At 41.8% G+C, this 24,720-nt stretch overlaps 2 protein-coding genes across 2 annotated transcripts in view; both read left to right on the top strand.

The window, feature by feature from the left end:
- ilvbl (ilvB (bacterial acetolactate synthase)-like) overlaps positions 1-24,720 on the top strand; it is a 123,528-nt gene that overhangs the window by 34,661 nt on the left and 64,147 nt on the right. The window lies entirely within an intron of this gene.
- st3gal4 (ST3 beta-galactoside alpha-2,3-sialyltransferase 4) lies at positions 1,605-24,605 on the top strand. The gene is made up of 12 exons (XM_070829165.1): positions 1,605-1,912; positions 8,858-8,925; positions 10,624-10,695; positions 12,388-12,469; positions 12,807-12,896; positions 14,216-14,313; positions 14,645-14,708; positions 14,922-15,017; positions 16,500-16,689; positions 17,202-17,339; positions 23,280-23,429; positions 23,541-24,605. The coding sequence occupies exons 3-12, from the start codon at positions 10,668-10,670 to the stop codon at positions 23,628-23,630; spliced, it is 1,026 nt and encodes a 341-aa protein (XP_070685266.1). The 5' UTR covers positions 1,605-1,912; positions 8,858-8,925; positions 10,624-10,667; the 3' UTR covers positions 23,631-24,605.

Raw genomic sequence — 24,720 nt, 5'->3', positions numbered from 1 at the left:
AATAAACTTTAAGATTTAATATAATATAACAGGAGTTCATAGAACAGGACCTCGGCTGACTGAAAGGAAAATAGAAGCTCATTTCAAATATTCGCTCATCCACAGGGATAGAAGCTGATGTTCATTTTGTCCCCAGTGGTGGAAACTAACTACATCCACTCAAGTCATGTACTTCAGTAGAGTTTTGAGGTTCTTTGACTTCACGTGAGGTATTTCACTTAATGCACCTTTATTCTTCTAGTCCACTACATTTCAGATAAAATTGTGATTTTTGCTGCACTACATTTACCTCACCTTACCTACTTACTGCTTACTTTGTAGTAGAAACACTGTAGATTCAGATTATGAGCCCAAAATATAATCAAGAAGTCAATCATAATGTTTTGATATTAAGCTACCCAGCAGTAGTTAACACAAAGTGGTCAAAATTAGCTTCCTCTGTATCAGCTGGAACAAATGAACGCACTAATACATCAATAATCATAATCCAGTAACAAAATATGTTCTGCAGTCCATATGTTATTATGAAATGAGCCATTCTGCATAGTAGCACATGACGTTTAATTTGGCGGCGACTCTATTTTGATGCTCTTGGATGCTTTTATGTACTTTGAAACTTTGAATTTCACTCACAAAAGAGGGGCTTCTTACACGCCTGCTTGCCCCTGTGTTTCACTCAGTGGTGGAAAAAAGTAATTGTTTGCTTACAAGTTGAAGTTGCAACATCACACATATTTAATACTCCGTCGCTAGTAAAAGTCTTGCATTAACTATTGTACTTAAGTAAAAGTACAAAGTTTTGGCATCATAATATCCTGTCCCATCCCATGATGCTGTGTATTACGTTATAAACTGTAATTGACTGCACTGATCACTATAATGTTGTAAAGTATATGAACTGGTAAAGTAGTTCAAACTAATGAAACTACTTTACATACTATATCTGCACCCTCCCACCCAACTTCACCCGTTAAGTTTTAATACAATATAATTAATATAGAATAATAGTTGATGCTGTTATCTATATTCTAGATTATAAATCTGAATGTGCAAAGTAACTAGTGACTACAGATATCACATGAAGTTAGAGCAGACAATAAGTGTGGAGTTAGTAGAATACAGTAGCAGGAGAAGGTGATGCTGGAATAAAGCACCTCAGTATACAGTACTTTAGTAACTGTACTGGATTACTTTCCACCACTGGTTTCACTTTGTTATCTGCTATGTTCAGAGCCTAAAAAAAAAACAAAAAAAAACATCACAGCCAACCGCAAAGTCTTTCCACATGTTGTTCCCTGTGGGATCAGACTCCAGATTGAGGCGGACTGATAATAACCACAATAGGCCGGGGATCACACGTGAGATCTGGATGCCCCGAGTACTTCAGATTCAACGCCAGCTCCACCAGGTTTCGACTTGTTCATTTCTCTTTTCCTCTTTTTTTTCTTCTTCTTCTTCTTCTTCTTTTTTTCCCTTTTTTTTTTGCAGCCGTGGTATTTGGATCTGTTCTCTCCGGTGCGCGTACTCACGTGCGCATGCGTCCCCGCATTGAGAGAAAAGGGAACGCGCTGTAACAGAGAGAGAGAGAGAGAGAGAGGGAGAGAGAGAGCAAGCGTTCCGGTAAACCGCTATATCTGCTGCGGTCTTCATGCCAGTCCGACCAACAGCACACCACCCTGAGCGGGTCCTGTTTCCGCTACATTGTCCAGAGGGATGAGCTTTGATGCTCGCGTCACACCACCGCTCCTACCCAGTGTGTGCGCGCTGCGGCCAGACGCGTATTATTCCTTCCTCCCTTTCCCACGCAGTGATTGTCACCAGACGCAACGTGAACTTGGTTGCAACATCATTGTACAGTACAACAGGCGCGCTCCGAGGATTACAAAACCTCATCTGTCGGGCAGCGCTGCTGGTGAGTAACACTGTTAAAAGCCCTTACCCGAGCTGCCAGAGAGAGAGAGAGAGAGAGAGAGAGACAGAGCTGCAAGCCTGTGTGTGTGTGTGTGTGTGTGTGTGTTAGGAGTTTTGTACTTGTTGGGAGGCATGAGACAGCACTGGTCTGCTGTAAACTGGCCTCAGTGGATCTCAAGATGGAACATTTCATTTGGGCACGAGTTTGTTTATTTTTTCGTGTAGTTTGGAGCTGGCTGGATGTGTTTGTAGATTGGGGGAGAGGAGCGACTTGACCGCGCTGTGTTTGTGAGGTGTCATGAGATTTAACGCTATTAAACTGGCAGTCATGTTTCCTGTGATCAGAGGCACTCAGTCTATCTCCATGTGGAATTTCCTGGCACCAAACCTCCAGCCTCCTGGTTTTGTATCTCAGTGACTCCAACAGCCAGGCACACTGGGAAGTATATCTGACCAGTCAAGGGAGCTGCCCCTACGTTGTTGCACTGACACAGTAACTCCTGTCACTAAGAAGTGTGGATTGTTGTCCTGTGTGTTGCTTATTTCACACCCATATGTGTTTTTCCTCTTTGCACACATCCCACCTGAATGTGCTTGTAAGATTAGACTGAAAAGTACACATTTAGTTTGTTACATCCTTTTTCTTTTTGGGGATCATTTTCTTCATCTGTAACCTCTGATGTTGCATTTAACGGGGCTTTGTGAGATTTTTTTTCACATGGCAACAGACAGATCGTGCCCTCTGCAGCAGCGATTGCTGTGAAGCACTCGTCCTTGGATCGGTCAGTCTGACTGAAAAGTGGTGAGGCTGTTTCAGAGGTTGATTCTAAGCAGAATCAATCAAAAGCTGGCGTACAGGTTTCTAAACTAAACCACCTGTGTGATTTAGTTTAAGAACAAGAGCAATATAGGAGGATAGTTAAGAATGGGTATACTGAAAAGGGGAGTTCTTTTTAAGAGCTCCTAACCTAAAGAAGAGCAGGAAGTGCTGCCATCCCAGTAGCCATGATGTCTACTGAACTTGATCCTTTCAGTAAAATCATTTACTTGATCTTTGTTCCTGTTTGCCCCTTTGCCAGTGACAGATCTGTGTGTTGCCCCATAAAACACAAGCTACATGCTTATAGAGAGGTCTGAAATTGTTAAAAGGTGTGTAAAAGGTTTATGACACAGTCATGGTTTGTCATGTTTGTTGTTTAATACGTGTCAGAACGTGAATTTTAGTTGAATTTTATACATTCAAACAACATTATACCAATTAACTACAAGAAACCAGACCTTCTCCTGACACTTTCTTTATTCATACAACATTGGTACACCTCTTCGTTTGCTTTCATTACAGACAAGAACAAATCCAAATAAGTAAATGACAGGTGGATCCATTTAAGTTTACAAAATAACTGCCAACAAGGTGATTAGAAAATGGAATATGTCTTAAACTACTTAAAGATCACATATACAAAGTAAAATGGAATATCACAGCATGATATCAGTAAACCCAGCAAACTGAAGGGAAAACGGACCACTGAAGAAACGAGAATTGTAAATGCATCCTTCATTTCCAAGAGCACTGTTCTGTTTTGAGGTCATTACACACATCAGTGAATACAGTCGCTTTTCAGGTGTCGGTATATGTCACTAACATTTCAAACTGTATCACTTATGTCCATCTTGCTAAGAAATCTGGGACCAGATTAAACCAAACCGAACATAATTATCTCATCATTTATTGAAATGGGGCAAAAATGGGACATTGAATCTACTTTATCCGTAGTTTATTGTGGTACAAACTCACATAATGTGAAGTCTTTCACTACTGTGTCCTTGAAAGGCCTCTTGTCTGTCGTGCATTCCCACCTGAAGCTGATGGTTGACAGTTAGCTGTGTTGGAAGATAGTTTTGTGTAGATCACGCTGGAAGTCAAACCTTGACAGATAACGGTGAGAGAGCGGTTGGTCAGAGTGACTAAGGGGGTTGGACTGAAAGTACAATCTGCCCAATATGTAACACACTTCGACTGCAGTGGACTGAATTGTCAGAATATCTTACAGTGTAATACGATCCCATTCAAACACTAACAACCGCGACCTCAAAAATGACCGCAGAGCCATCAGAAATCACCATGAAATAGCTCAGCACTTAACAGGCTATATTAAACCTTACAGTGCTTGGTTGAAATTTAAGCAGAAGTCTGGTGTTTCTTGGCACCTACGAGAGTCACAATCTAAAGTCCTATTTTACATAACATGCAAATAGCACGACAATGGCACGAGACGTTTCGTTAAGTACTTCATTTATAATAAACATTGCTGTCATCTCGTTGTAGATAACAAGTAATAGAAAAAAAAAAAGAAAGAATAAAGAAAACAACAGAAACAATATTCAGGCTGGTTTGTTGCTTAGAGATGTTTGGAACATGGAAACTTGTAGCAAATCATCTTCAAACACCACGATGTGCATCATGCAGTAATGACTCATTCCTTCTTGAATCAATCAATCGGGCTCAAACAGTCTGGCAAATACAAAAAAAAAAATGTAACCCAATAGTAGAAACTATATGAACAGATGAAAACAGCCTCTCAAGGTCTGGGCCCCGAGGTTTTACTGTGTGCATGAACTCAAGCAGGTTTGTGAATCTACACACACATTCACAATATCAATGGAAGTGACAAGGGCCTGTTACTAGGACATATAATGTGTTCTGTAATCTTGAGACCTACGGCGGCTGCTGCATTTATATGTCTTTTCTTTCAATTTAGTAATTAGATAAATAAATCTGTTGTACATTTGTTAACTTAAAGGGTACAAGTGGTGTACAGATTGCTTAGACATGTGGCGATGGGGGGGGTGCGCCTCAAGGCCCCCAGTTGGGCTAATGCGGCCTTAAGTACATGACAAAGGATGGGTATTCTAATCAGATGTTTCTGTCGCTAAGCTTATATCCTCAGGTGAAAATCTCCTTCCATGGCGTCAGAATAATGCTTTTAAAGGCAGGGTCTGCAACTTATTTTAGTGCTTTCTGTTATATTGGTTGAAATTCTCATCACAACAACCAATAAATGAAACAGTTTGACCCCAAAAAAAAAGTCTGTGGCTGTCACAAGACTGTAGTAAACTGGTCCAATGGACTGTATGGCCGACCCCTCTGACTGCCTATGTACCTGCCGACCTGTGCACCGGGTACAAGTGCACCCGTTGCGCATGACCGGATTCTTCTATAAGGCTAAAGCTAACGAGGCAGTTATACAAGAATGGCAGAGAAAGTGCAGCCAAAATTTACACCACGGCTCAGTGACAGACTCTTGTCAGACGCCCAGCAGGAGGCACAGACCTGCTGAGCCGAACACAGAGAGAGAGAGAGAGACACTGCTGACTGCAACAGGCTGTCGTTTAGTGAGCTGACGGCACAAAGCACAGTGAGCCCAGTGAGCGGTTGGTACGAGTTAAAGGTAACTTTCCGCTTGTGACGGCTGTTTTTGCTTTTGATTTTGGCATTTAAGGTGTTTTGTTAGACTGAAAAATTAAGATCAGTCAGTGGTTGTGTACAGAACCAACAAGGGACCCGGCGGCAGTAGCCGGTCCTCTCATCACTGTCCCAGACTTGTCCTCCAGCGTTTGTCAGGCAGTGTGTGTTCATGTGTTTGGGTGGGAAGCCTAAAGGAAGAGGGTGGGATATATTCAGTTGGATACTTTCAAAATGTAGCTACTCTTGCCAGTTTCTCCAAGGCTGCAGACTCTGCCTCTAACATGAAAATCATTGGTTGAATGGAAAAGACAATAATAAGGGAATGAAGGTTTTGTTCTTTGAGGGTGATATCCCCTTAAATACATAACTGACTTTCACTGATTCACTTTCACTTCTCATATCTTACTGGCCCACACCCAGATCGTCCTCCCAAACACTGAACACTATCCGAAGGTCAGCACTGAAACACAAATGAGTTTTTGCTGTTAGAGCTCCTGCCTGCTGATTTGAGTGACCATAAAGCCCAAAGATACACAATCTTGGTTCAATATGTTAGTATGGGAACACACTGTCATGATTAACTGGAAATGGCCATCTGCTGCCAAAATACAACCGAGCAAACGCTGTCCTCCACAGAACTAATTACGACCAGATTGATTTCCAAAGTAGTGAATAGGACGGACATAGTCACCGAAGGGTGTGCATGGCTGGAAGCGTGCAGGCACATATGCAAACATGCAATAATACATCTACAGCTATACAATTACATCTAAAAAATTATAGATTATATTCTGATTCTAATACCAAATTGACATTTTTATTCTAAATGTTACTTATTTGATCTGCTTTCAGTTTCATTTTCACCACATATGCAAGTATCTCAAAACATTAGGCACGGCTCACAATTCATTCATCAAGAAGAGTGCCCCGTTGCCATCATTAAGAAGACTTTACTACTATGAATCATATCCTTCTGGCTAAGAACTCTACGGAAGATGTGAATTAGTGTGGGTCGACATGTAGTCTCGCAATCTAGCAAACATGCTTCTGCACAGCTTATTTGACATGTTAAACTCCAAGTGACAAACAAACAAAAACGGAGGAGAAAAAAAAAAAAAAGGAAGCCAAGAATGACCTTAATCGCTCAACGGAAAGTGGAGAACAAAGAACAGAGGATGGGCCTGGAGCAACAAGAAGCACAAGTAATTATGAGGCAATTACAGATCAGTTACAGCAGAAGTGACGCAACCCATGTTAATTAGTGTTTATCTGTTTCAGTGAGTCGGTTCATGCATGTACGTTTCAGAGCAGAGGGACTTTACACACTGACGTAAAAAGAAAAGAAAAGAAGAAAGAAGAATTTGGGTCCTATAGGATGTTCTTGGCCTATATCTAGAATTGTTTAGAGATAGATTCATGATACTTCTTCATTCCTTCAGTGTGGTTAACTAATAATACATTTTTTTTTTAAAAACCTGGGAGTGTGGAAGTACAAAGAGGATTGGGACATTTGGGAGAAGAGCCACATCTCGGGATCAAAATTCTCCAAAAGTACAAGAAGAAAAACCCTGCAGGGTATCACAGCGTCTCATCTGCCGCCGCCTGCATCCTGCTCCGTTACGGCTCCCTGAAAGTGCCGTTTCACATGCACAGGCACTGTTTAGGAAGCAAAAAAAGCTGCAATATCTTTGAGAGCTTTTTCTTCATAAAAGCGGTCAAAATGTTACAAATGCGCACCAGATTTAGCTCTTCTGACTGGATTAAATTCTGGGATTAGGCTATGTGTTTTAGAGTTGATTTTCTATTGTGGGCAGGGCAAGCGTGTGTGTGTCAGTGGTTGAGGGAAATCAGCTGGTAGGTAAAAAGGGGCTTAGAGAAGGTCACTTTGAGTCATCATTTACAGTATGTCTGTACTCACTGCTATGCAAGGACCTCTACTTTATCCATTTAGAATCGACCCGACAGAGCTCACAATGAATCTGTTTGGGCCTCGTGTTCTGTACAGTGATTAACGGTTCAAGGACATGTCGTCACGGTGGTCTCTCAGAATTCATTCGTTATACAAACTTCAAGCGTTACTTTGACCAGTAATATTGATGAACCTGGACGAGATAACGATTGTTTGCTCACTCACAGCTACTGTAACACAATACCTTAAATACAGAGCCTGTGTTAATACCATCCAACGTATGTTGACACAAGTACTTATCTGTAATAATTAGCTTAATTAATGACTGCATTAGCACAAGTACTTATAGTATTAGTCTTGCCCTCAGCCTTCTCTTCTCAACCTTCACCTTCCCTGGGAATTTACAAGGAAGAGGCTTTAAGCAATAAATCATTGACAACAATTTCCCATGGAGTGCTTTTGCCGAAATTACTTCCACTGCACTGCCTGACTCATCTTTAATCATTGCAGTGTGTGACTAAACTCTTTAAGTGGTCTGTCTGCATTTCTTTGGTGATCCACGGTTAGACTTAAAGCAGCGCCTCAAGAACATCTGTGGTGAAGGACATTTCTGACTAAATCTTTACTCTGCATTTGCTCTGTTGCTTCCTCACATCTTGAGGACTTTTGCCAAGTGTTAGTCAGCCGGCCATCGTGCCTCACGGCATCTCACAGCGCAGCCCTTGACCCCCTCCGCTCCCCCCGGTCCCAGCCAGCCCTCCCTCTGCCCCAATCCTTTTCCCCCCCTACCCCACGCACTCTATCCCACACAGCCAGCTATTGTGCTGCCCCGATCTTGTGTTGCCTGTGGTGTCTGTGAGGAGGTCCCGTGCCTTCTGTGCCTCCTGTGCTTCACGCCTCTGAGAGCCGCAGTACGTCCAGCTGTAACTTGTGTTCAGGAAGGTGGGGGGTGAGGAGGTTGGGGATGATGGTAGGGGTGTATGTAGTGATTAGGCTGTCATTAGTTATTTTTGCAATTAATTGATCACTTGTTTTGTCCAGAAAAGGCTAGAAAATTGGAAAAATGGCCCTCAGAATTTGAAAGAATCGGAGCTGTTTGTTTGCTTTGTCCGCTGAACAATCCAAATCCAAATATATTCAAATTACAATGATATAAAACAGAGAAAAGTATTTTAGGAGCTGGAACCGGCAAATGTTTTTCCCTGAATGTCTGAATTGTATCGTATTAAAGGATCATATTTCTGTATTTCCATGTGTATAGATTAATTGTGCCTCTGCGGTTGTTCCTTGTCCATCCCAAAACCCGTGTCACAAACCGTGGTTCCGTTATACAAAAGTCTCTGCCATGGATGTATGGAGTTTCCTGTTTTGGAGCTGCAATCTTCTTTTAGTTCCTTAATCAAGTGCAAAGGCAAGCGGAAAACAAAAAATAACAAGTTGATTGTGCAGATGTTTTCCAATTGCTTTCATATTTTCACATTATCGTAGCCTAATATAACTGTACCATCATATTATTATATGTATTTATCTTATTATTATATATTACGTACTGTTTTTTGCTTTGGCTACAGGGAGAAGCCCAGACACATTACATCCGTACCACTGAGGATTCAATCACTGGAAATGAAAGAGGGGAAAGGTGAGATGTTCTGTTGTAATGCTTTTCGTTGATATGTAACCAGGTGCTGCACAGTTCCCTTATTTTCATTTTTTGGAAACTAAAGACACCAGTTTTCAATTTTTAGCGATGTGCTAATCATGAAGTGCCTTAGGAATATACTACAGTACTTATTGGAACTACTAATTTCTAACAACTGCATTTCAAGGAGTCAGAACGTGATTATAGTGGCATTGGCTTCATCTACTGTGTGATTTGTCCTTTTTTAATGAAGTAAAATTAAAAAACAGTAAAAAATGTCCATTAAAATTTCCAAAAAGCCCAAAATGACACTATTATTTTGACCAAAAGTCCATTTATTTGATATTCATAATGATGTTAGAATGACAAAAGAGGCATGTTCTCACATCTTGGAGGCTGGAACCAGCAAATGTTTTAGCATTTTTGCCAAATAAACGACTTTTAATCAGCCATCAAAACTGTTAATGGGTTAATGGGTTAATCAGCTCGTGAGCACAACCCTGGCACTACATTACAGCTCTCACAGAGCAGTTGGATCCTGTGTTACATCTTCATTGTTGCCAAAGCCAACAGCACAGCAGAGAAGAGAAGAAAAGAAATCATCTTGCTTGTCTTTCATAAAAGAAAAAGATGCTTTTGAAGTTTGCTCCACTCCGCATTCTTGAGTGCTGTCGTCATTTCCTAAACAATAACTGAGGAAACAAACAGAGCCCGGCCTCATATCCGGCTCAGGATGAAAACACACCCACCCCATTAGAACTCCAAGAAACTACACCCTTGATTCAGGAGGCTGCAGTGTCATAATATATTTTATGTTTACAGGGAGGGGCTTGAATGTCCGCATATTGCAAAATAAAATCCGCAGAAGGTCCCTGTGGTGGTGTTAATCGATCATGTGGCTTCCACTCCTTCGCTGTGTCCAAGTTTAGGCGTGCATGCTTTACTAGTAGATTTACAGCAGTATTACATTACTATTGCTGCAATGTAGAGAGTACATGTGCACGCATGCACGTCTCAAAATAGATATTCAGCTGTGCACTCCTTCGGTCTGCTATTGATTCTCAGTGATGTGCAGCTTCTAAAGCAGTGCAGCCCTTTGGGTGTGTGGAAGGCTCTGGCCTCTGTAAATCATGAATCAGGAGGGTGGTGGCTAAACTGTGCATTGTGCATTAAATAGTCAGATGTGTGTGGCGTTAAATTCCTTTTAATCTGATCTAAGCTGTAATCTGAACTCTCTGAAGAACAGTTGAACCAAGCACACAGCGCTGAGGCGGATGTGATGCTGGAGGATTGCAAATGTTCCTCAGTTCAGATCCTCTTAAACTTATCAGCCTTCGTCTGCTGCCCTTCTATCTCTCTCTCTGTCTGTCTTTCTTTCTTTCTACCTCAGTATCTCTCTCCTTATCTTTTCTGTGCACCCTCCCGTTTTGTTTTTGTTCCCTTTTTTGTACCTATTTGTTTCTCTGCCACTCCCGTGCACTCTACCCTCTACTGAGCCAAAGCCTAGTCAACACAGTTTATTTGTATGTGTGTGTGTGTGTGTGTGTGTGTGTGTCATGCCCTTCTGTGTATTGTGTTATACAGTAGTTCCTCTTTCAAATCATCTTCTCACAAGGGGAGGACACTATTTGTGAAGCAGATTAAAGGAGGTGCTAATGTGGTAAATGCGGTCTTCCTTCGTTCTGCTCCCGCCACCAGGTTAACCTCCTGCACTATGTAGACATGAGAGGACCAAGGAGCACATGAAGATGTCCCAGAAGTCAACTAAAAGTAAGTGGGTGGCTGAGGACATCTGTCCACAGAATGATTTTTTCTTTCTTTTTTTTTTTTTGCTGTTAACCCTTTGTTCTGATTTGTTGTGGGCATACAGCAGATTACTTAAATGGGACTTTTCTCCCTCTTGATATCCAGTAAAGCACTAATCTGATCTGTGTGTTAGTTCACATGGAATGATGAGAGGATTACAGACCAAAATGCACTCTATCACAGATTAATGATCAGATCTATAACATTACAACCACTCTTATTGTCCACGGGGTTACCTGCGCTTTAGCACCACCGATTACTTTGTTTTGTCTTTAACATACTCACAGTTTGATCATCACTGGCACCCCAACATCCTGGACTCCACGATCATAACCACACTTGTTGCCCAACAGCATTTAGTCACTTCGCAAAAATTGCAAGCGCATGTTTACTCCAGATGTTGCCCAATGTAAATGATTATGGGAAAACACAAAACTGTCTCTGTGCTTTTTTTTTTTTTAAACTTTTCCCTTTGATTTAAAGAGGCTCCCATGCCTTTGTGCCACAGACAAAAACCCTGTGCGGTGATTAATTTCCAATGAGCCACGGTGACAGTTTTATTAAAGGTTGCACTATTTTGTTTGTGCCATCGGAGTGTTTGAAATACGGTCTGTCTCTAAATGTCGCACTTAGTTACAGTAGATTTCTTGGTACTTGGTTACTTGTCTTCCTAAAGGAATAATTCAGCATTTTTCAGTCTTGTCATCCCTGTGAGGTTGGTAGGCAACCAGCGGGAAGTGGCTGTACCCGGGGCAAGAAGTAACAGCACACAAAACCTCCTGTAACACTGCAGCTTGAAACATTTTGAAACAAGATACACACTATAACAAGATATATACTGTAACGGGATATTTTTTCCAGTACAGTATTAGTGTACAGATATTTAGTGCATCAAAGTGGTATCAATCTTCACGTCTCACTCTTATAATATAAAATCAATATGCCTATTTCCCTAAATGTTTTAATAAGTATTTATTCTTATTATTTTAGATATTTGTGTGTGTTCCTGAAAACCTGATGTCTGTGTCTCTGCCCGCTAGACAGGTGAAGCTCACATCGCACATAAGCTTAAGCTTCACATGGTCCCTTGAAACTCAATGAGTGTGCAGCATACATAGATGGAAGAAACGGAGAAGCTGAGTGTACTGAGGATAATTTAATGACGATATGGTAAAATGACCCTGGCTTCGGACTACTCAACAGGGGTTTTCCGAAACTCACTTAGTCACTCTTGGCCCAAATCACATCATAGAACTCATGATTACAGTGCATATTAACTCTACACCATTCAATTTCCCAACAGAAATCTGCATTTTCATTGAAAGGCTTCTCCTTAATTAGTGAGTTTCACTCTCGGTTATCAAATAGATACCATAGTGGATGGCACATTTCCTGTGGACCACCCATCATGCTACTCATTTCAGTTTCGTTTCTCAGAACCCATGCTGGTGCTCATATCACACCTGGCTTCGGAGGGATGACCTGCTCTTGACCTATTCTTATTTTCCCTTACACACACGTTTAAATCAAAGAAACCACTAAATCTCATTTTAATGGGTCAACCATCATGTGCTGTATGTGACATTTGTCACAGTTTTTATTTTATTTTTTTAATTCTTGTATGTTTGCCTCTGTTTTTGTCCTCTTTGACTCCAGCATGGTGCCTTAGGCTTCTCCCAGTTCTCCTCTTCTTCGTCTCCTTTGTCACATACTACTGTTCCAACGCCATACTTCAGAGGTAATTACACACACACACACACACACACACCAGCAACAACCATTTCTTTCCTCTTTTCTTTCATTGCTCTGGTATTGAGGTCACACAATCACAGAAATGCCCATTTCTGGTAAATCAAGTAAGCTCATGAGGTCTGTGCAGTGCTGAGTCACTAAAAGTTAAGAAGGCAACCCACATTCTGATCATCCGGCGGTCTGAGCTGCTGGTCAATTTAGGCCTTTCGCGTTTGCCCATTCTTGCACTTTCTGAGCGTTCTGGACCCAGTTACTGGCACGCTGCGTTTTTATGGATTCAGCAGTAGTTTTCATGCCAGTTGTGGTGATTGTCTGTCTTTCAGCTACGGAGGCACCAGCAAGTCTCTGAACAGTAGCAAGTCGCTGTGTGGTGGCTGGCTAACCCAGAAGAAGTGGGAGAGCCTTAACTTTAAGTGAGTAATGGCATGTCTGTGTTTTTTTTTTTTTTTTCAAACTGGGGGGGGTGGGGGAGTGGATGGCTTATTAAGGGAGAAAGGTATGCCAACGTTTTTATTTGAACATTAGGTGCCAGGCTCCTTGGAACTGTTAGGGCTGATCTTTACCAGTCATGGAGGAAAAGAATATTTGAGTGAGAAAGAACAGGACTTGTTGTAAAAAAATGAGTTTCCATCTAAATCATGATTACAGTAAGTTCTAGAATGTGTTCGTGAAATGGATGGAGAGGGAGAGTTAATATAAAACCCAATGTCGGAAGACAGACAATAGATTGTTTGTCCTCCTCGGGTTTTGCCTTGTTAAGTAATCATTGTTCTGCAGACCTGAGCTCCCTCTCATTTATTTTCTCTTGCTCTAATATCTGTTTATTCAGCTGTATATCTAATGTTGGTCTTACATAATAGTGATATGGTCACTATCCGTGCTTTGTCGCAACCTCCACCAAGATTAATGCTTATTTCTTCAGCTCAGAACACCTTCCACTGCCCGCCCTTTGACCTTTTAAAGAGTCAATAGTCGCGCTCACTGCGTTTACCCATGTAAAAGAACGCGATTTTCATTCTCACGTTACGTTGTTTGGTTGTTTGTTCTTGGATTTTCACATCAGTCATTACAGGCACAGGGAGGCCTTCTAGGCAATCACAATGACATTTCTCTAATTAGACCCCTCCCTGGAGATTCATCCACATCTCCTGCGAAGAGCTAGCTGGCACACGAGGGCAATAAATGTCTGAGAGACTCACCGTCAAAGACAGTAGGTCATAAACAGCTGGAGTCTGAAGCCAGCGAACACAGAAAAGCGACTGTTTCACATATTACAACCTGCCACATTTGTCTCCCTCCACAGGCTCTGTGAATGTTATTGTTTTCTTTTCCCTCTCCTCGGCGGAGAAATGCCAACAGAGGGTTTTAATGAGGGGGATTGCTTTTGAATGACATCATTTAAATGGCTGCTTTGCTTATAATGAGTCTGGTTTTACCTGCTTAATAGATACCAGAGCATTTGTGAAAGTCAAGGCACCAGTCAAGCTTTTCCATGTGCCAATACCGTACTGTTTGGCAGCACAGTTAGCATTGTCCATTGTGTGGTTCGATACTTGTTATAGCCAAAAAATTAAAAGTAGTTTTCTTCATCCTTGCTGTCTTAATGCCTCATTCATATCCTCCCCTCTCTCTCTTAGCCGCAAACCCTCCTGTAATATAATTCATCGACACAGTAAAACCCTGTGCGCTGCAGTATTTTGTTGTAATTCCCGCTCTGACATTTTTCATGCAGCATTAGCAGACGGACACAGCTCTTTCTGAAACTGGAGGATTTCTTCTGGCGGGAGCATCTGTCAAGCCTGGCATTACCGTATGGCATTAAGGGCAGCGGTATGTTTTATTCTACATCATCCTCTGCTCAGTTTACTCAGTACATATCTCAAGTCTTGGTATTATCAGTTGTTTAATGAAGGTGTGCCTCTGACTGTTGGGCTTTTGACTGAATGACCACGCCTGATGATGGGAAAGTGCCTTGTTAAGAAACTGTGCAACTTCAATGTATCTAGCGAAATCAGGAAATTAGATTTATGATGTGACATTTTTCACTCACTTACAACAGTTGAATCGCAGCAACGCCCATCATGTTGTTTATGTGAGTTCCACCTCTGCATTGAAAGTCACACTTTTTTTTAACTTCTCCTTTTCTCGCTTTCCCTCCCAGAGCTGCTGCTACTGAAAGTTCTTGCTATAACTGCTAATTATCAGCTGCCAGCCAACATTGAAAAGTAAGTGTGAGCACATGGGGCTCAGCAACCTGGCACATGACACCAAAGCTAGAAGGTTGATTTCCGTGACCCACCTTTCTATTATTCGTTAGACAATTATATCATTTGTTTTATTTTACAGGTTAAAGTCCATGGTGCCGTATAGTAGTGATCATAAAATACTATAAATCCAGGTTTGGCACTAAGACATATCTAATCTGTGTTTTTCCACAGCCTTGAATGCAGAACCTGTGTAGTCATTGGCAATGGCTTTGCCATTAAAAACAGCTCCTTGGGAAGCATCATTAACAAATATGATGTGGTCATTCGGTAAGCACAAAGAAGAATGCCTTATGGAAGTACTGTTCTAACACATTCAGTTATTATTATGAATGTTGACTAGTTGACATGTTGTAGAGAGGAGGAATGAATAAATGAATAAACACAAAAACGACCCATCAACAGTAATGTTTTAATTTCTAAACCAGAGATTTCTTCATAATCAACTTCATGCTTCAGGACTGTTAGGGCTGAGTAATTAGGAATAGATGGATGCTAGATGACCCCATAGAGGGAATGTGGTGATCTTCCACTGAAATCTGGATATATGTTCACTTGGCTGTAGCCTAATGATGGACAGTATCCGACTGTGTGACCGCCTGACCCTGACACAGAGCCGTCCTCTCAGCAATTAGCAGACTTTTTCTCTTTAAAAGAGAAAGAAAGCATTCAGTTTACTCGGGGACAAAAGCACTCTGCAGATCTGACTTTACAGCCTTGGAATGAACACATGCATTCTGAGTTTTTATAAGCCTCTTTCAAACAGCCAGAATTTGGCCTAGCCACAATGCATTTTTCTACCCTCCCAAACCCCCCCTCCCCACCACTCCACATCTCTCCCTCTCCTCTCAGAAGCTAATCGCTCCCTGGCCAAGTAGAGTAAGGTTATTGACATTCAGAATTCAATGCATGCCTGAGAGTTTGACGTCATGGGGCTGGTTTTGTCATAGAAACACCGTTAGAGCCTGTCGAGAGACACGTTTCCAAAGTGCAGACTAATCATTTAACCAAACAAGCTCCCAGCCTGTGCTACTGTGTCAATTATTTGGTCCAAAAAATGTTGTGTTAAGAATTAGTTCAAAATAATGAAGCAGGGACGTCTTCAGAATACAGGATTTGTCTTACTGTATCATTTTAAAGCATGTTTTTGTTGGTCCTCTCTAGGAAGTGACAGAACATATGTGGAGGGTGTAGAGAGGCCTGAGTACAAAAACATCCTGATTGCTGATTTTATGGCACACACCCAAGATCAACTACATCGACTACTTGGACACTTTGACATGCAGATGTTTATTATAAATTCATTTTTGAGTGTAATTCCTTGTGCCGCGCATGGATAAGAATGGGAAAAACTTGAAATGATGGGCAATAGATGTTATTACTGCAGATTAACTCCTTTGTTCGTTGGCTAACCAGAAACCTAGCTTGGTTAGCCAGTGGATCCATGAATGTATAAAGAGAACTGGATACAGGAAGAGCGAGACAGTGAACAGTGAAGCAAGTTTGACACCGTGGCTAAACCGTAGCATTACAGCTTCACTCTCCTTTATGTGATGCCATTGAGTCCAAAAATCATTTTCCCCTACACTGTCAACTACAAATGTCAAGAGGATTTTGAATGTTTTTTTTATGGAACTTATTCTTACGGTTTCTATTTCTGTGTATACTTTCGGTCGGACTCAGGGAAAAGTATTTAAATTCACGTATGACATTGAAGTTTGCCTCTGATCGTAGTGTCGTGTCTCTCCTTAGGTTGAATGACGCCCCGGTGAGAGGCTATGAGGACGACGTGGGGAACAAGACCACCATGAGGTTCTTCTACCCCGAGTCGGCCTCTTACAACCCCGGACTGCACAACGAGCCCGGCACGCTCATGGTCCTGGTGCCCTTCAAGCAGCAGGATCTACGATGGCTCAAAGAGATCCTCTATAATGAGAAGAGGGTACAGGATATGTGTGAGAATGCGCTCTCTCTCACACAAACACACACACACACACGCACACACACGAGCTAGCTTGCCCGTCTCGCCCTGTCTCGCTTTCCCTCTCTCCCTCTGCACCTCATATAAACACACTCCTTTTAGCTTCTTTCCCAGCCCTTGCCAGCCATCCGTATCAGGAACAAACACTTAAAAGGTTCGACCTCAGCGATGCCCGTGCCCTTCGGAGCTAAATGTAGTTTCCATCACAGACATCCTTCACTCTGTTGCTCGCAGCACCTCCGGCCTCCTACCGTTAAGAGTTGCAGGGTCATTACCTGCTAATTTGCACATCGATTTAGCTGCCCCCAGACATGAAGGAGCCATACAGTAGGTTCAATTGCATCTCTGCTAGCGTAAATGAACTCAGTGCGTCAACTGAAAATAGTCTTTGGCTCTCTTTCTGCCCTTTTGTTCCTTTCAATTTCACAACATCCTGTGTCTTATCTTTCTCTGTGTTTGTGTGTACATTCCAGGTCAGGAAAGGCTTTTGGAAGCCCCCTCCCCAAATCTGGTTGGGTGACGTCAGTAAAATCAGAGTCCTTGACCCCCACTTTCTGCACCAGACTGCGGACAGACTGCTCCAAATCCCTCTGCATCCCAAGAGCAAACAGGTGAGAGATCACTTCCACACGGTCGCGACGGTGCAGGCGTGGAGATCACATTTTTATAGAACCAGAAGTTTGGGTTCAGCTCCAGACCAAACTGTTGCCCTGTCCTGAATCAAACCGAGCAAATCCCTAATTTAATCAGTCTATCTAATGCTCTAATCAGTCTATAACTGTGCTTCTGTTGAGGCTCGTTAATAGTGACCATTTATAGTAGCTGGATTTTTTCCGCCAGAACATTTGTTCCCTCTCTCCCATGCCTCCCCTTTTTTCTCTTTTTGCCCTTCCCTACTTCCCATGTGAATGTTAACGAGGCTTGATGGAGCATCCACTGATTAGGCACAGCTTCTCGAGTGATACGTCTTGAGCACTGTGATAAAGAGTTTACTGGAAGAGGCATTTCTCTTGAAATGTAGCCGGGTCAATAACAATTTTGTGGATCCAATTACTGCGAAACACGACGAAGATTAGCTTCTGCTTGGCATTCTGGCATGGCATCTCATTACACGATAAGCTCCTCATGTCTTCGAGGCTACAGAGTGAATCCCTAGAAAATAATTGGCTTTTGAACAAAAGCCAAAATATTGTCTAAATTTTAACCAGATGCTGCGTTTTTAGAAAAAAAAAGTCCAGTTCCCAGCGTTCCTTCCCTGTTAAGCTGATTATTGCTGTTCTCTCGGGGAAAATGTCCGAATTTTGTGACCATCAGTGTTTTTTTTCATGATTTCAAGGTTTAGCTGATGACTGAGCATGTTTTGTGACTTTTGGCTGGGCGAAACGAACATGATAGTAAAAGATGAAGCAAAGGAAAGTCAAGATTTAAACTCTAAACTCAACAAACAATAGTGGAAACATAACCACAAACTAAGGCGACGACTGAAGAGCAGCGATTGTGCAATGAGAAAACATGACACATGACATTTTTTGCAGTGTACCATTGATCTGTTTTTGTTTCATGTATTGGACCTCAGCTCTCTCTTTGGCTGAGGCGATTGGATTTTGAAACACCCTGTGTTTTGACTTGGGCTATTACTCATGTAGAATGAACGTTTTTATTGGCCCAGTGCATCCCATCTGCCAAGTGGGGCTTGTTCTGGGTTTGGTGGGGATCGTCTCTGAAGTGGGCCCGAGCCAAGTTTTGTTTTGGTTCTGCTTGTTCCCCTTTCCTGAGCCCTTTCTGTCAAAGAGTGAGGGGTGGGGGGTAGAGGATGAGAGGGGAGGGGAGGGGGGGGTTACCCTTTTGGACTGCAGTACAAACACAACTGGCTGGTGCATGAGAAGAGTGAGCAGTGGGAAGGCGGCGATCCTACAGGCGATCAGCGGGCTCACCCGACAGGAGCCCTGCGCCATCTGCACACATTTTATGGAGGCGGTCGAGAGGAGAGGATGGTGGCCTGGAGGAGCAGAAAGATACAGCCATAGGGACAACTGGGGCCTAAATTTAGCTGGCTTTAAGTATTAAAACATCAGTGATTGTACTAGACTTCTCTCACCACCTTTATTCAATCTTCACTCTTTAGTCCCTTTACACTTTTCTGTCCTCGGGTATTCCTCATCCACCAAATACCAGCAGGAGACCTGACTGCAGCAGACCTCCTCTTTGCAGGCACGCCACCCAACCTCAGCTAATGACCCTGCCAGATAGACAAGGACCCCCTCAACACACACACACACACACACACACACACACACACACACACACACACACACACACAAGCACAAATTCATGCTCTCACACATGCAACCACTTCTCTCTCCCTTTTCCTTCCTTTCTTTTTTTGCATTGCAGGCACACACATAACTCTAATGTTCACACCCGTCTGCCCAAACACAGGCTTGTGTTGAGCTCTTGTATCTCTGGCTCGCACTGGTGACAGTATGCAACCCCCCTCGCCGCCCTCTCACCAAGGCTCCATGGGCTTGCGTCCAAACTATGCGCCGGGCCGCTGCAGAGCTCTGGTGTTCGCCCGTGTGCTGGCGACCACATGAGGCTAACACACACACAATGTCAGCTGTGTCCCATTGCGGGGTGCTCATCAGTTTCTGAATTAAAGAAAGAAGGCAGCCTTACTCAGTGCAGAAGTAAATTAAACCGGTGTAATGTTTTAGAGAGGACAGAAGAGCACAGGAAAGAGGCTGTTTCATTTTCGTATCAAGGCTGCCCTGATCAGATTACCATCTGTATCACTGCAGCAGAGCTCACACTTGTTGAGACAGCTTTCATGAAGGTCTTGCAGTATGAAAGCTTGGTTTAATAATTGTAATTTGTGGAGATCAACATTGGAGGATTTTTCTGCAAATTCCCAAGTAGGACACTGACAATATCTACACAAATGCAGCTTAGAAAGTTAGCTCAGCATAAAGATGGGAGACGGCGGCTTGAGGAAGTCATTCTGGCCAACAAACGGTCTCTGTGGTTTTACTCTGTAAAACCACAATGACAGATTAAACGACATGATATGAGACCGATACTCACCCTGTAATGGGAAGATAGCTAGTAATTATATTTCCCCAAATGTCAAACTATTCCTTTAAAGAGAAAAAGTATCGATTCGCCCAAAAGATTCTGCTTATTCGGGTACACACACTTTGAATGGCCACAGGGATATTTCCCTTAGCAGTGTCAGCTGACCTTTAGTTTTGGTAAAAATCAATGTTTTCAGCAAACCTTTGCTACAGGAAAAGAGGAAGAAGGTCGTTGTAAACACTGGTATGTTTAGCAGGGAAAACTTGATGATAGCATGGAAAGCTTCAGAGGAGAGAGCAAATGAAAAGGCTTGTTGGGAAAGCATGGAGCATTTTGAAGAGGGATAGAAAGAGAAAGTTTCTTCTATCTCGCGGTCATGTGGAAGTGATTCTTCTTCTTGCCTCTGTGAACATGGATAATCATTGACAGAGTCCTATGGGAAATGGCAAACAGCAGAGAGAAATCTCTGTGCGCCGCAAGAGCCCGCCAGGGACGACACAACAAACGTGTCTCAACTCATTAAATCTCACATTAGTTTTATTTCTAAAAAGGCATGTCACTGAGGTCAGGTAATGTCCCTTCATTTTTTTTTTTTTTTCCTGTTATTAGAAAAGCCAGATCACAAGAGACAAGGGAACAGGAGAAGAATGTATCTCAGCACTATTTTTAGGACTAAGATTTTAAGCTACATGGGACATTTCCCTTTTCTTTTCAATAGAAAATACGGATTTTGACAGAGTCAGACATGAAACATGTAGCAAAGGTCCCCAGCTGCAGTCAAACTGGGATATTACCTGGTACTCCTGTCCTCCTGGGTGCCTTGTGATTTATCTACAATCTGTCTTAGGCTTTGAGTTAGCCAGAAGGTGTAATGTCGTCCGGGATGGAGTGTGTTGTTCAGCGTCTCAGCTTCTTTCTCTTTAGCTCTTATTCTGACCAACTTTAACGGAAGGTTTTACGTATCAGTGATACCAGCAGATGTTCACAGTGCCATAAATAGAAATTCACCCCTCCCCTTGACATGTTTATTGTTTGAACAACACTGAATTCAATCAATTTAAGGAAGTAGTTGGTGCCCAAAGAGCTTCTGCTAAATATCAGTTTTATAAAGATTTGTTTTCACTTCATCATTGAATAGATTTTCCGTTGATTACTGTTAATTAATTCAATATAATTAGCAAAGGCAGTTGAATACTTTTATTTCTAAATATTTTTTATGCTGTCCATCAATCACCATGTTTTTGTGTCGGAGGAATGAGAGCCACGATTCCTTGTCAGAAAGGCATTTTTAAATATGAAAATTGGGTTTCTTGTTTTCTGATAAGCTTAATCTCACTTTTGTTCCATTCAGTTGCTGATTTCCATAAGGCAGCTAACAAGGTTGTCAGCAGCAGATGAAGCAAAAAAAAAAACAAAAAACGCTTTGACACCTCAATGGACAGATAAACTATATTTGCTGTGGATAGAATGTAATAAACAGACACAAAAATGATTGTCCCCAATAATAAAACAGTTGTGGCTCGATTGAATTTAGGACTTGTGTTTTTAAAGGAATAGTTCAGATGTTTTGAAATAGGGTAGCATGAGGCGCCTACCCATAGTTACTGTGACTGACTGTGGAGAAGCAGACAGGAGTCCTATCACAGACGCTAAGCATGTACTGCTGCAGCAGAGAAACATTTTAGCCAGAAAAGAACAATATTCATTGAAGCACATACTATATTTAGACCTTACCTTTGCCATCAGACAACCCTGTCCAATGGGGAACTGAAGCTGTTCTCCATTTCTCTTCATTCGCTTCAAAGTCACCGGATTTCAACACAGAAGTTGCTGGTCTACCGCTGCCTTAATCAGTTAGTGTGCTCGTGTTATTGTGTGACTTTGACATTTTAAATGGATAGCCTGGATCTGAGCAGACGGTTTGGTTTCGTCGTTCGAGGCGGCTTTGGACCGGCACCTCCCGTGTTCTGCAAAACAAGATTAGTGTTTTTGTCATTGAACTCTGGTAGCTTTGAAGCAAGCAAACCAAAAGAGAACGGCTGTCTGACGGCAGTGTAAAGCAGTGAAAATATTCTAAATACAGCGTACACTGCTGCTGTTGATTTTTTGAGGTGGGCCTTTGGCTAAAATACGTTTTTTCTGTCAGTCCCGTCCACAGCAGTCCATTGCTTAGCGTCTGTACCAGGACTCCTGCCTGCTTATCTAAACCGGGGGTGTCCTGACTGCAGTCTTAGCTCTGTAGGTAATACTCTAACTGTGGATGAATACCTCACACAAGCCCACTTCAAATAAATCTGAACTTTTTAATAAGGACAAGGTAATGCATTGTATCAAATGCTGCACGAGAGCAGAAAAGCACCAGAATACTCCAGAAGGTTTCTTTCAAATGTATTTTTAAAGTCTATTATGACATTTTTTATATCAACCTCAAACAGAAATGTGGTCTAAAGTTGTTACTCGTTACTGGCATCAAGAGTGCTTTTCTTCACAAGAGGCCACATGAAGGTAGTGAGCGAGCTGCTGGAAAACACCCAGTTTGCAGGGTGAGACTTGTTTACGTGCAGTAACTCCTCTGTCTTGTTACCAAGACATTCGGGAAGCTGGTGGTCAAGGGCACGGTGCAGGTAATGCTGTTTAAAAGAAGAGCAAATGAGCGGTGACCGCCTAATGACTGAATCATTTGAATCGGTTTGCCGGTTTGCAAGTTTCATCGCGCTGTTGCCAATTTCACAATGTTGCTCACATGACATTGCATGTTTTACGTTACATAACATTCATCGTGCAGATACTATTTCTCAAGCAGCGTACAATAAGTGCGTTCAAGGTCTGTAGGAGCAAAAGCTAGATGAAATAAAACATTTAGAGGGTTTTAGGAGATTCACAACAATTAAGGCTGAAGTCACTGGACAGTATTCTGCACTATGTCCAGTCTATGAACATGAACTGCAAGTTAAGGTCAAGGGCAGCACTTTCTGTTGCCCTCTATCGCCATCTAGTGCTAAAACGTGAGGCTGCAGTTTCCTGCCAGCTGATGGAGTGCACTGTACAACACTCAGCTCTAGCTTTCCCATAACGCTTATTTCATATTCTCTTTTATTTGTCCATCAAACATCATGCTGAGTGCATGTAGATTTTAGCTCTGTACTAAGTGAAAAACATTTTTATACAAGAGCTGCTGAATGTATCTGTAGCTGATGATATGTTGTGTCATCATCAGTAGAATTTTTTATGATTCTGATGGCTTGCATTTCTGTTTTGTGGGAAACAAGACAATTGTTGCAGTTTTTTTTTTTTTTCGTTGCTTTCATCCTATTTCTTGGGTATCGGTTGCCTGCCAGAGCATTTCTTTTGATGCTGTCACCACGAGTCTCCAGTGACAGAAATGTTAAAATCCTACACATGCAGGAGCTTTTAAGATGTTGTCAGGAGACACTGAATTGTGTCAGTGGGCTGTCATTAAGTTTTGTTTGTTCCAGAAGCCGGTGCATCCTACCACGGGTATCCTCGCTGTGTTCGTAGCCCTCAACTACTGTGATGTGGTCCACATTGCTGGATTTGGATACCCTAACTCAAAGAGCCAAAAACAGCCCATCCATTACTATGGATACGACACCATGAAGTCTATGAAGGTGGGTCGCAGTCGTCTGCAGAGCTTCAAATATAGCCTGTGTTTTAAAATGCACGCTGCGAAGGGATCCGATTCTCTTGAATGCTGATTCTCCTCTTTCTTTCTGTTGCAGAACTCATACCATGACCTCAATCATGAAGGTGAAGCCTTAAAAAGACTGGAGGATTCAGGAGCCATTTTGTACCTGCACTCACATTTATGATGCACAGACTTTTCCAGTCGATTTAATCCAAAAAAAAAAAAAAAAGATTGAACACCAAATCGTATTTGAATTTGGTTTGGGCCATCCAATCCAAATCAGATCTTAATGTGCCTTGTGCAGTGGGATACAAGACATTTAGCTGGTGTCACAGGTCTCGCTCTGAAGAATGTTTCTCCCCAGCACCTTATATTCTGTAAAACTGGCAGAAATAAAAAAAGTTATTCAACTGCTTTCTACTTTGTCAAGTCGAATAAACCTTTGGTAACACGGCTCGGCATTTTGCAAAATGTTTGAAGGTTTGTAACTTTTGTGGGCTTCGAATCACGCCTTTCAAAGTTAGTTCACTAGCTGTTTATGTGCTGACTCGATTGTCTGTGATAACCCAGTTCCAGCAAACAAGTTACATCAGATCGTGTCGGATTTGGGATAATTCCAGCGCTTTGATGTTGCTTTTAGGGCCATGTGATTGTGTGGGCTTATAACTGCCACATTGTAGAAAACAAGCATTTCAGATCTACAGCTCAAATGTTTTCTGTTTTTTTTTATGCATATCATTGAGCTGTAAAACGATTCAGCCTGGATTCTTTCTTGCTGTATGCACTCACCGTGGTTTAGGATTCATCTTCAACTCAATATTCTTTCTTCTGAACTAAAAATCTGTTTTGCAGTAAAGGGGTGTGCTGGAATCTGTGGGAATTCTTTTGTTGTTGTTGTTGTTGTTGTTGAGAACTTCACTTTTAATATAATTTAGTTTAAATGAAAAGAAATGATTTGATTACAAACCTGATTTACACAGTTAGCTGGATTAGATTAACTTTATATGTTTTGTTTTTTTTTTGGACTGGAAATACTGTTTGTATTTTGCTCATTTTGAGTTTTAATTGAGCTGTATTGTCATTTTAATTTATTTAATCTTTTTTTTTTTTTTTTTAGAAACAATATTTGTAAATGGTACCACTGGATATTTTTTATTGTACAGAAATAAATAAATTTTTAATTAAGAAGAAACCAAATGAATTTCATTTACATTCAACATCCATATCATTTCTATTTTTTTTTTCCCCAACTGATTTATATTTAAAAGAATAGT

This window comes from Pempheris klunzingeri, chromosome 4 (assembly GCF_042242105.1).
Source record: "Pempheris klunzingeri isolate RE-2024b chromosome 4, fPemKlu1.hap1, whole genome shotgun sequence".
Taxonomy (NCBI): domain Eukaryota; kingdom Metazoa; phylum Chordata; class Actinopteri; order Acropomatiformes; family Pempheridae; genus Pempheris; species Pempheris klunzingeri.
Note: the sequence above shows the minus strand (reverse complement) of the source record. Positions and strands in the feature narration are given on the sequence as shown.